This window comes from Echinococcus granulosus, assembly GCF_000524195.1.
Source record: "Echinococcus granulosus chromosome Unknown EG_S00015, whole genome shotgun sequence".
Classification (NCBI taxonomy): Eukaryota; Metazoa; Platyhelminthes; class Cestoda; order Cyclophyllidea; family Taeniidae; genus Echinococcus; species Echinococcus granulosus.
In genome coordinates this window covers 1,095,026-1,106,494 of record NW_020170395.1, presented here as the reverse complement: position 1 = coordinate 1,106,494, position 11,469 = coordinate 1,095,026, and the positions used below count along the sequence as shown (strand labels likewise).

Genomic DNA, 11,469 nt, shown 5'->3' with positions numbered 1-11,469 from the left:
ATGTCCTCTTTTACGGAAAATGTGATCTCCCCTGAGAGCAGGTTGTTGTCTGCGGTTGATTCCATCTCACGGGGTAGTTGTCTACTTTTTCGTATTACCTTCACTTAGATCCGAAACCTTCAGCCTCGGAATACCTGGAGCTTTATAATCCCATTCCTAGTGTTAATAGTGCACCTCTATCGGGTTTCCCGGACACATTTCTTTCTAATTCACGAAGTGGAGTTTTGCCACCTGACTTTCAATCCGATGTAATGGGAATGTCTCTCTAATAATTTCATATTCAGGGTGATAATGTGGACAATTTTAATGGGCACCCAGACCCATCAGGTGGCTTACCATGTGGTAGTGTCTTTGGCGTTTTATCATAACTTTAGGCACGGCAACAGATGCCCGCAACACTTCTATCTCTTACACGGATGAATCATTTGCTGAGAACCCCGATAGTTCCCTCCTAAGGTAGTTAATTGCGTCACTCTAATGGGCTGTGTTTGTCACCTTCCGGAAACTCTTTGCCGTTGCCTATTTTGCAGGTACCAAACTGCACAAAGTAAATAGCTTTGAGACTCCATCCTTCGTTTGACTTTTTCATCTAGTTAGGCACTAGGCTAGTAATTGTACATAATTCAACTGTTTCTCGTTTGTCGGTTTTGTGCAGTTGGAAAAAGTGCTCCTCGGAACTACAGTCACGGAATCAGATTAACCCTGGAAGCCACGTGGTGAGAACTCAAATGATGGGTCTGCGCGGCGAGGATTTTGGCTACCAGATGGGTCCTGTCCCGAACTTCTATGTCCAGCCTAACGCACCAATCAACAGCAATAATATGGAAAATCCTGTTGGTCCTATGTTCCCCGTCGAGATTACCTCCTCATCTTGGTGTCCTGTGTCGTGGGCGGACCCAAGTCTAGGGCCTAGTAGTGATAGAAAGGGTGTGGAATGGGCCAAATCACTGCAAGATTCAGCAGGAGTTGATTCCCTTTTTCAGCGATCGGAATTTGAGCGCTCTTGGCGCAATCGGACGTCGAGTGATGGAGGTGGGATGTCACCTCATAAGAATCCCCCGGTAAATTCACAATTATGGATTTGGATTTGTAAAAATCTTGCCCTCTACACTTGAAAATGTTTCAAGGTTTTACATACAGATTGACCTTTGGCCATGGATGTTGTTTTTTGACACGTCAAAATATCACGTGCGGTTCTCCACTTCGCTGAAAAGGTGATAGCATTCATTCCTTTTGGCATATTTTTTTCTAGATTCTCCGTTCAGGTCAGAGCGCCTCTGAAGCTTCAACCTCCAATGTCCAACAGAATCGCAACCTGCATCACAGACGAAGGGGTCGAACCGCGTCTGCTTCCAGTACCTCGTCCGTCGATAGTCCTACAAATGTCACAGCAAGGGATGAGAGTAGGAGCATCAATTTACCCTCCGGTCAGAGTGTAAATACTGCTGATTTTGGTGTGGCCACGTGCCTACCCGACGCGGTAGCTCGAATGTCCTTTGTAGCCGATCCTTCTACCATTCAGCGGCCCATTCCTGCCTCCGAGTCCTCCGTGCTTGGGCAGGTTGGTTAAGCTCCGCCCCCGACGGAGGTCACATTCGTCGTTGCCTTTATTCCTCTTGCGCCCTCTTGCATGAGCACGATATAGGGATGGCTCCTTTTTCAAGGGGCGGACCGTTGAATATTTGCAATTTTTGCTAGACTTCGGCTCTATGGACATGAACTCATGAACATTTAAGCATGACAGGTATCTTTCGTGATTTTATACACATTTGATAAGCTTTTTTTATTTGCCATCGCCATCTTTGTAACCTCATTTGTTCTTTTTAAAGTTCTTTTTACAACGCCGTCTACATTCGATTGATAATGGCTTTGGAACAGTGGGCTTTCATTATTTCGGGGATTTTTGGCGGACTAATTTTTTGCTTATCATTCACTAGTTTCATTACCGCTTAATTTTTGTCTTCCTAGTCTTGACAGAATCGTTGGTGTTCTCTGCTTCGCGAGACTGCCCCTCTGTCCTTCGTCATCTAATTGTATTGCAATTTTAGACTTTTTGTCCTGTGTAAATGTAGTGGCAGTACATGGTAAAAATACGCCTACTTTAGGATCTACCGTAATGAGTAGTTATCCGCTGATGTTCCCCTTCCTTTGGAACTTTGGCGCATTGGTGGTCACAAGATTCTTATCTTTTAACTCGGCTTTTTGTCTATGCGTAGGCACTGTCCGCCGCGGACAAACCTCGTCTTATAGCTCACCAGACACAGCCAAACTTCTGGTCAGCGTCGTCGACATCGCAAGAAGCCGTACCTTGTTCAGGTGTGAATTCTGTGGTTTTTAGCCAAAAAACCGATAGCTACCATCGACCCACCACTTCAAACCAATACACTCAGCATGATGCCCTCGGAGCTTTCAGGAGTAAAACAGCCGGTTACTCCAAAATTTCGGTGCGATTTCTGCCTTATCGAAGCGTTGATGCACTTTAGATTCATTTTTGCCTCTTTTGGGTCTTCGCCGTTTCGCTTTGAACCCTCATCTGTGGAATTTTTTTACTAGCATTTAGACCTTCACCCCCATGACCATGTGATTATGCAGTACGAGAACTCTAATTGTTGGATTAGTGAGCCCACGCAGATTCTTCTGTTGTCATAATTAATTCAATTTAAATTGAGTTGGCGATCGACACGTGTCACACTCGTTCGAGTTTGCTTCGTGTTGGGTTCTCAATTAACGGTCTCATTCTTTTTCTGTACCTTAGCTATTCCAGTCTAATGTTTCACAGCAAAGACATGAAAGCGGTGCCTTTGTTGCAATTGGGTCTTAGGCAACAAGTATTTGTTGCTCTAAATTCGAAACTTTTTATTTGTACCGCGCACAGGGGTGTGACATCTTCGAAAAACAAGTTTACAAACTTTGTGCTATCGTGTTTTATAATCGTGCTTTCTGTAATGACCAAAGCAGTCGACTGTTCCTGATGCAACATTTAAAGCCTATTTGCAAGTAGTCCATCTCATCTTAAGGAAATGTGTATTTTAAAAGGTTGAAGTGGTTTCAGCACACCGGAAGTCCTTTTGAAGAACGAATTTTCGGTTTAGCATGGTCTATTTTGGGGGTGCGGTCACTGTCAGTAAAATTTAGACTCATGCTTCATAATCCACTGTTTCAGTTTCACTGATACACCGCAGAATGACGTTGCAGTGAAATTCTTCCATCTTTTGTCCGCATTAAGATCACTTACACATAACTCGATGTTTGCGTCATGGATTTGGCATGATCGAATGAACAGATAAAACATGATTCTTCAGTAACTAAAACTAGATCTCGCACTGTGCAGGGTGCCTTCGGTTATAATGGCGATGGTCTCGACCCAGGACAACAAGCGGGAGGAACTGGAAGTGGCGCCCTAAGCGATGATCAACTGTGGTACTATGAGGATCCCCAAGGCCATATTCAAGGTGAATTCAGCAGCGCGCAAATGTTGAATTGGTTCCTTGCTGGCCGGTATTTCACCTCCTCCCTGCGGATACGTCGAAAGTGTGACGACACATTCTCAACTCTCCGTAAGTTACCACACCCGAGAGGTCCGTTACTTGTTCTCTCTTTCTTTAAAACTGCAGAGTGACTATTTTTGCAGACCAAAAAGTTTTTTTATAAATTTCATATCCATAGCTTTATAAGGCCTTATGTGAAGTGAATTTTCGCACGCGCTGGATTTACTTGGAGAAAATTGACCTTAGATTGGTTTCCTTTTGCAAACGTGTGATGCGTTTTTACGGCTTTATCGACCCATCGCTGAAACTCTCACTTTCGTTGTCACTCATCACTGCCTCAGAGGCAGCTTTTAACTGACTTGTACTTATTTTTCTCTAAAGGGATATGTTCATTTAATTGATGGTTTCATTTAATGCTTTCTCCCTACGATTTCTATCGTTTCGCTTGGGTACAAAATTTCTTGATGTTGGTGTTAGCTACTGTACTAAATTGCCAAATAAGGGTCGTAGTACCCTAGGATTCTAGCAGTTGCCTCGATATCTGGGTAGATCCTAACCCCATGACACTAAATTTCCATTCAAATTTTGGCTATCCTTGACAGGCATGGCGATTTTTTCATAAGGTGGCTAAGAACAGTCAACCAGTCAAACACTAGAGCAAGCGCGCTTTTGGACTGAGTTGTCCTTTAAATGAGAATTCAGCATTCACTAGTATTTTGTTTCCATTTGGTACGTTAATGAATTACATAAGTCTTGCGTTGAATTAAAAATGAGGCAATTCGTTTACGCAGGCCATATGATAATTCACTCTGCTTAGCTAGTTTAACATCCATGTAGTATTAGACTGAGAAGGGTTAGGTGCCGGGGCACTGCCTAAATAGATCACAATCTGAATATTTATAGATAACTATGCGCAATTATTCGGTCACGTCCCATTCGCTGGCACCACACAAATACCACCGATCCGGGGCGGCATCACACCTCAACTCATCCTCATGGTTCGGATGCACGACCAGCAAAACGTGGCCAATCTACCCTTCGCCTGTCTGGACCAGCAGCAACTACTGCACAAACTCTCCCGGTCCATGACAGGCGATGGGGGCTGTGTAGGTGCCAACACTACCTTTTTACAATCAATCTTTCCGTATCTGACGAGGTTACATTGTTTTTTTAATACTTCAATGCTTTTTTTTCATTTTTGATGCTGCGGTAGTGCTTTCGCGCTTATTACTGCATATAGTGTTATTAATTCGCGCGCATTCCTTATTTTTCTAGTGGTGAAGTTGGTGGTTATGATTTTTTTTCGCTTGTTACCTTTGCTCGTATTGTTGAAAATAATATCCCATTTCGATTATGCGATTCCTCGACTCAACACCAATGTGCAAACTTAGTCACACCGTGCGGTTTCAATTCACACGTATGTGTGACCGATCGACTTGTCATGCTTCATCTTTAACTATTCCCGTTTGTGCGTGCGCGTGCACTTTCCACTTCTAGCATTGACACTTTGAAGTCCGTATGGCTTTTAAAAGAATCACGAATTTTATTAGCCACACCGGAGCCTTGAAATGGGTGTATTTTCACCATTGAAACAAGACTTCCTGTGTTGTATGGGTGAGGAAACGCGCCTGTAAAATCCGATTAACTAGATTAGCCGTCTTTCTATGCCTTAATTATGTTTATTCTGTGCCGATTTTAGTCCCCTGTTTCCGTGCCTTGTTGGTTTGGCGTGTCTTTTGTTCTCACATTTCTAAGTTCGCTGCCAACCTTTTTGATCCAGAAGGTGTGTATAGATCAACCCTTCGCGTATGCCTCATTTTGACTTAGTGCTGCCGGTCGGCACGACGGTAGCAGAAATGCAGAGGGCAGTCCGTTTTTGTGTATGCGACATGAATGTTGGCACAGCAAACCTACGCAAGTACATGGGTGCGCGTGTTCACGTCACGCAGTTATACTGACCTGATTTGCGCTTCGCGATCGCACATCTACGCAGGCTTGTTTACATGCTGCGCGTGTGTTTAAGAACACGCCTCTGGCACCACAAAAGCACACTGTGCAAAACCAGATTTCCGTGGATGTGCATCTCCCTGCACTCTAGCTTATTGATCAGCTGATTTCCGTTTAACGTCATTGAGGAGTCAGGTCAAATATGCCCGTTGAGAACTGCTCCAAGCTGAATACTAGGTAGTGGTGGACACTTCCATGGCCTCTCTGTACCCTGCATTATCAGGCTCTCAACCCGTCTGCTTTCATAGGCATAGGGATTTAGGTTCTCCGTACTTTATTAGAAGTCTAAATTTTCTTCGCGTGTTACCACTCAAGTATCTGCATATTTGTGTATCAATGAGTTGCTTTCTGATTAACTAAGTTCGATTGTGCATATTCTTATTAACATTAAGCATTAACGAACAGGTTTACGTTACGACTTGTGTTTCGAATCCGACACTCGAATTGTATCCCTTGAAGATCATTTTAATTGCGTTAATTACTGTGAATTGTGCGTTTCAGTACATTCAGAAACGTGTATTCCTCTTAAATGTATGCAGGCAACAGCCTCACCTCATTTTGTTGGTATTTCATTAAACACGTGAAGCTAACGCAATTTTCTTTTGCATGGACTTCAACCGCTAGCTTATACCCTCACCCCGGGGTAGTTCGATTTGTTTATTTTGCCTTTAATTCCTATGATACCAACTCTCACTTCCGGCCTTTTTTATTGTTTTGAGGCAACTGAATGCTGCTATCTAGGCTTTCAATTATGCGTTTTAGCTTTGACATTTTCGGAACTTGTGAATCTGCTGCAATTTTACTCATCTTAGGCAGATTTGGGTTTAAGCCAACTGACACCATTGTGAAATTGTAGCGTTACCATAATTCAATGGTGCCGCGCCACTCAGAGCTTTTTGACTGGAAATGGCGTTGATCTTGATTCCTTTGCTTGATCTAATAGGATTTTTGACTTGGGATAGGTCCATTCCATTTTCGATTGTTTAACGTGCAAAGTGGTACGATCTAAAACCATTGAATATCTTTTTATTTTTTCAAACTTTTCCTTAACTACCAACATATTCACGTCTCATGCATCGCTTGCGCCTAACTGCTTTTTGAGGTTGCCTCATATTGTCTCGGCATTTGTTTCGTTACAACAATGCTCATTCGTTTCGTTTTCATTACATTCTCTACCCACAAGATCTCTGATCATTTGGACCCCTGTAGTAGTGAGTTTTGTGTAATCTGTTCGCATAAACAAGTGGTGTTAAAACTCTTAGTGTGAAAATACTTGGCGTTGGTAAAGCTTTTCACGTTCCAATATTCTTTTAGTTCTCCTTCGGGACCCGAAATACGAGATTGGTTATCTCCTACTCGAGTGTTCGAACTTAAAAGCTTCGCTAACTTAAATATATTTTCAACCCGTTCGTGTTATGCTGTTAGGTGGAGCTCTTACCGAGGTCGTTCATATTGTTTAGGCTTTTTATGACGACTTCCAAGTAAACATCGGTTGTCGTATTGGATAAGAAAGATTTGTGCTCTGTTTACTATTGCGTCTCAAGTTTGGTTGTGTTAGTTGACCTGGACGAATTTCTTGTTATTCCTTGAAATGAGCATGTTTTTCGGCTCGTTTGGGGTGTTTTTTGCTTTTCTGTTGCCTCCACTTTGCCAGAAATCCTTATTTATTCATTCCTTACTGGGTGTTCATTAAGTTGGCGTTATTAGCTATCCTAAAAGTATTCTCAGCTTTCATGACTGAGATTCAGGCAAACGATGGACTGCTATTAATTGTTGCCTTAGCTCGGCCCCATATTTAGAGTGGGATTATTAACCCAGTGCTCTGTCAGTACTGCGCAACTAAGACGGTGCAAATGCTTTATTGCTTGCTTGGGTAGACAGTACTAGCTCCTTCTAAATTGGGACCGGAGATAATCATAGGGCATCTTACCCTTTTCAGGTTGTGAATGCTTCTGGTGGGTTCGGGAAAAATGGGATGTCCTGTTCGAATGTGGCAGCAGTTGCCGGCCAGGCGTTTCTTCTAAAACAGCTGACCGAGATGATTGCGTCGAATCCCGGGGCTGTGGCCATGAATTTCAACAATCCTCTGTTCTCTTTCCTCTCGGAGTTGATCTCAAAAGCTCGGCTCGATCCGTCGCTATTGCAAGAGGTATGCTTGGACTCAGGTATCAGTTTATGAAACATCGATTTGCTTAATATTGAGTTTTATGGGCGTATTTGCTTGTAGCTTCATCCTGCATTAGTTATAGGTGGGTTCATGGCGTCAGTTCGGATTTTTTGGATGCCGACTAACCTTTCCTTTTAGACATGTACTTAAATTTTGAATAGACTCTTAGTTATTACTGAATATTTAGTCGCTTTCGACCCCGAAAGCATGACTTTCATGCGCTACTCAACCGTGTGTACTTGGGTTTTCAGACTCGGCTTCTGCTTGTAAATATTTGTAATTTATCAAGCGCGATTTGCTTCTTCTTCATGGGATGCACTTCGTGACCAACGTTTTTAGCCATGCAAAGCGGCGGTGCCCCCATAATGGAAAACTACAGAACTGTGATGTTAATCCCGCTGTCAGATTGCTTATTGTCGACAGCTCTGTGCTACTGAACGCAGGTGACAGTACTCATCTCCCTACGTAGCGGGAATAAGATCTATTGTAATCCTTTTTAGCACCATTTTCCATGAAATTTGGTGTTTTTTACAATTTCGTCGTGTACTTTTAAAAAAATTGCGTGTTAATGCTCGTACTAGAGGGCGTGGATCGCTTGTAAACCATCTGGATCACATGATTCACTTCTACTGTGGTATAACTATGCAATGTGCACGGTGTACACACCCCGTTGCAACTGAATTCCTCAAGGTTCCGTCAACACAGCAGTTGCGATAATGGAAGATTTTGCACTTATAACTAGGTGTTGCGCTTACGCTTCAAGTGATGCTTTTTCTTCCAGGCAGTCACCTACTGCTCACTTTTTTAACACTATAGAAAGTGATTACTTCCTCACTGCTTTTTGCAGGTGAGCAGCACAGCAGCATTCACTAACCCCGGCCTGGGTATTCCCTGGGCACCGCCGCCACCATCACAGTCGCAGCTGCTTTCGCAACAACTACAACAGCAACAGCAGCAATTGTCGGCCCGGCAATGCATGGACGGTGTGTTCTTGGCTTCCACGTCGGCGGTCACTGATCCAGGTAGCGGTGGATTTGTGAATGCCGTCACTCGGGGCGACAAGACAGCGGAACCGCCCTCTTCCGATGAGAACACTCCTTTCCAGTCTGTCTCCGGTCTCAGTGCTGACAATCACTTGCCCAAAGCGTTAGTATCCCTCGGATTTTAATTTGTAACTTGAATATCAGTTAGCAGTTCGCCTAGTGGGTCTATGTGTATTGATCATTCATAATCCATTACGCGCTAGGAGCTGACTTGTTTACCTTCCAGATTTTTATTTGTTTCTCGAACTGTGCTATTTATGTGTTCTCATTTCAAAGGCTTGTTTATGTGAAGAATTTAAAACTAATAGACTTGTAGTTGAAGTGGGCGTCAATAAACATTGAACTGTGATTTTCCATTTCTCACTCGTAGCGTTTTAAATTGGTTTTGTTCTAGTGGCATGGGTATTGATTCATTAAATGTGATTTTTTGACCTTTACTTTGTGCCCTTTACGTTTAAACAGGACTCGGCACAAATCAGCTGGCGGAAGGAGCTCGGATGGTGGGGCCTCCAAATCCGAGGTTAAATCGAAGCAGAACACGAATGCTGTCATTACCTCGAAAAAGTCCTCCCAAAAACAAAAAAACTCTCCAACTGGTAGCAAATCTGACGGTGCGGACGACAACAGTGGCAGCCAACAGTCTCAACGCGCCGTCTCTCAGTCGGGATGTTCCAGCTGCTCGACGTCGTCAGGGTGTGGTGGTGGCTCTGCTTTGTCTAACGAATCCCTTCAATTCAACTCCATCTCTGTAGGAGGTCGTAGATTGGTCTCAGCCTCGGAGCAACCACAACCAATGACTACGAAGCTGACAAAAAGTTGTTGGATAGAGAAGGCAGCGACATTGGCAAGGACTGCGGCCAAAGGCGAGGCGAATAAATCGGCGAAACAGTCTTCCTTATCCTCATCCGCCATCTCTCCTTTGAGTGGTAGTGCTGGAAAGTCAGCAATACCAAATAGTTCACCGGCGACTCCTCCTCTTAAATGGGTTTCGCAGGTTTGATCAGTCGTTTCTGTTGATTCATTTCTTTTGCTTTCATTTGAATGCAGAAGTTTCTCCTTAACGCAAAGAGACTGCTTCTCACCTTTGCCTTTCAAAAATGTAGATTCCGTTGTCGGAAGGAAGCGGCAGCACGAAGAAGAAGGCCAAATCTCGCCAGCAGCAGGAACAAATACAACAGGTGACAGTGCAAAATGGTGTCAAGAAATCAGGACATAACGGAACAGTATCCTCAAAAAAGTCTAAGGGCAGTGAAAATGATAACTCAGTACTAACAGATGAGCTCAACACCCTCATTTGTTGGGTTCAATCGGCGTTGATGGGCTTTGAATTGAGGGAGAAGGTTGACATTCCCACCCTCGTGGAACTTCTTACAACTATTGATGCGCCTTACGAAGTAATCTGTAAATTATTTTAATTTTGAAGAGTTTTCATGGATCTAGGTTCTAATTTTGTTGGTTATCTAATGTAGCATAGGATTGAAATGCATCCAGTTGATAACATCGGTGCATCACCCCTACTATATCATGTAGAACTGTGGTACTTGCGAGGGCGCCTTTAGTAAACATTATTGTGGGTTTCCATCGCAGGTAGAAAGCATGCTGGTCCCCTACCTTGGCAGCTCTCCTCGTTCGGAGCAGTTTGTACGGGAATTTCTAGATCGTCGTCATACCTGCTGGCAGCTGCATCGGAAACGTGTGGAGGAAATGCAAAGTGATTCAAGGTTGAAGAGGAGCCAAAATGATCACCAACCTTCATCGGCTCCTACTAATAACGAAAGCAATGTGTACTCGTCAAATGCCTATTCGGAAGCTAATGACTCGCACGCAGAGAGTGTGGTATGTTACCGCGGTTTTGAAAGCTCGACTTCTTGTGTTGTCTTCCTTTAACTGTGGGAGTTGCCAGTCCTTTAGTTGTGTAATTTTAATCATTAATGCCAGTTGGATTTATTGGCTGATTCCGTAGTTTTACGAATTTTCCGTTACTTCATTTTCAGTGGCAACAAATAAAGCCGAAAAACAGTTCCAGTCGTCGCGGTAAGAAAGGAGGGAAGCATCGATCCTAGCGATTGAAGGAGGGATGAAGTGGGGGGTACTTCGTAACGCCCCCTACTTCTCGTATAAGCGTTTGTTTCCCCTCTGTCAATCTTCGATGCACAATTTCTCTCTGTGTTAGCTTCTATCAATACTTCGTCCTCTTGAATCACTATCTCTTCATTTTCCTCACCTAGCATGTTTTTCTGTATTCGCTGTTCTTGCTCTGATCTCGTGGTCACTGATTCGTCATCCCGCTCTCTTTATCTCCTTTAACTGCTGTTGTCGCTGATTTTGTCCCACCGTTGCACCGCTGCTCTTGAGATAACACACACGCAGATATTGAGGGGAGGAGAGTGTGGAAGGTGAGAGTGAGAGTGACGTGTCTCCTCTGCAATTTTCCCGACTGACACGTGTACAAAACGTCTAGTTCGGCCTTCTCACGTCCTGCCAGTTGTCCTGCTCCCCCGTCCGTCTGTCTGTCCACTCGCCCGCCCGAGAGAGAGAGAGAGAAGAGCATCAATTGGCTAGGCGTCGAGTGGGGCTGATAATAAATGATGTGCATGTGTACATATACTTTGAATGTTATTTCAATACAGCTTGAAATCTTTGTGCATTCTACTCACTGGGGCAGTTGGTTGGTTGGAAGAAAGCGTGGCTTGAATTAGCTCTGTCAAATGACGACCTCTGGCCTGATGTAAGTGGTCGCGCTCTTATGCGGCGTTACGTGCTA

The 11,469-nt window shown here is 43.8% G+C and overlaps 1 protein-coding gene across 1 annotated transcript; it reads left to right on the top strand. All coding sequences in view use genetic code 11, as the record gives it.

Annotated features, from left to right (window-relative positions):
* Positions 1 to 10,768, top strand: EGR_03108 (PERQ amino acid-rich with GYF domain-containing protein 2; the record flags this gene model as incomplete). The annotated part of the gene is made up of 15 exons (XM_024492357.1): positions 1 to 73; positions 109 to 248; positions 285 to 327; positions 375 to 456; positions 656 to 1,061; positions 1,253 to 1,561; positions 2,217 to 2,444; positions 3,332 to 3,557; positions 4,392 to 4,594; positions 7,435 to 7,644; positions 8,510 to 8,808; positions 9,168 to 9,699; positions 9,809 to 10,099; positions 10,293 to 10,541; positions 10,700 to 10,768. 15 exons carry the CDS (start codon positions 1 to 3, stop codon positions 10,766 to 10,768), a joined length of 3,360 nt encoding a protein of 1,119 aa, XP_024353283.1.
* Positions 10,769 to 11,469: the final 701 nt, after the last annotated feature.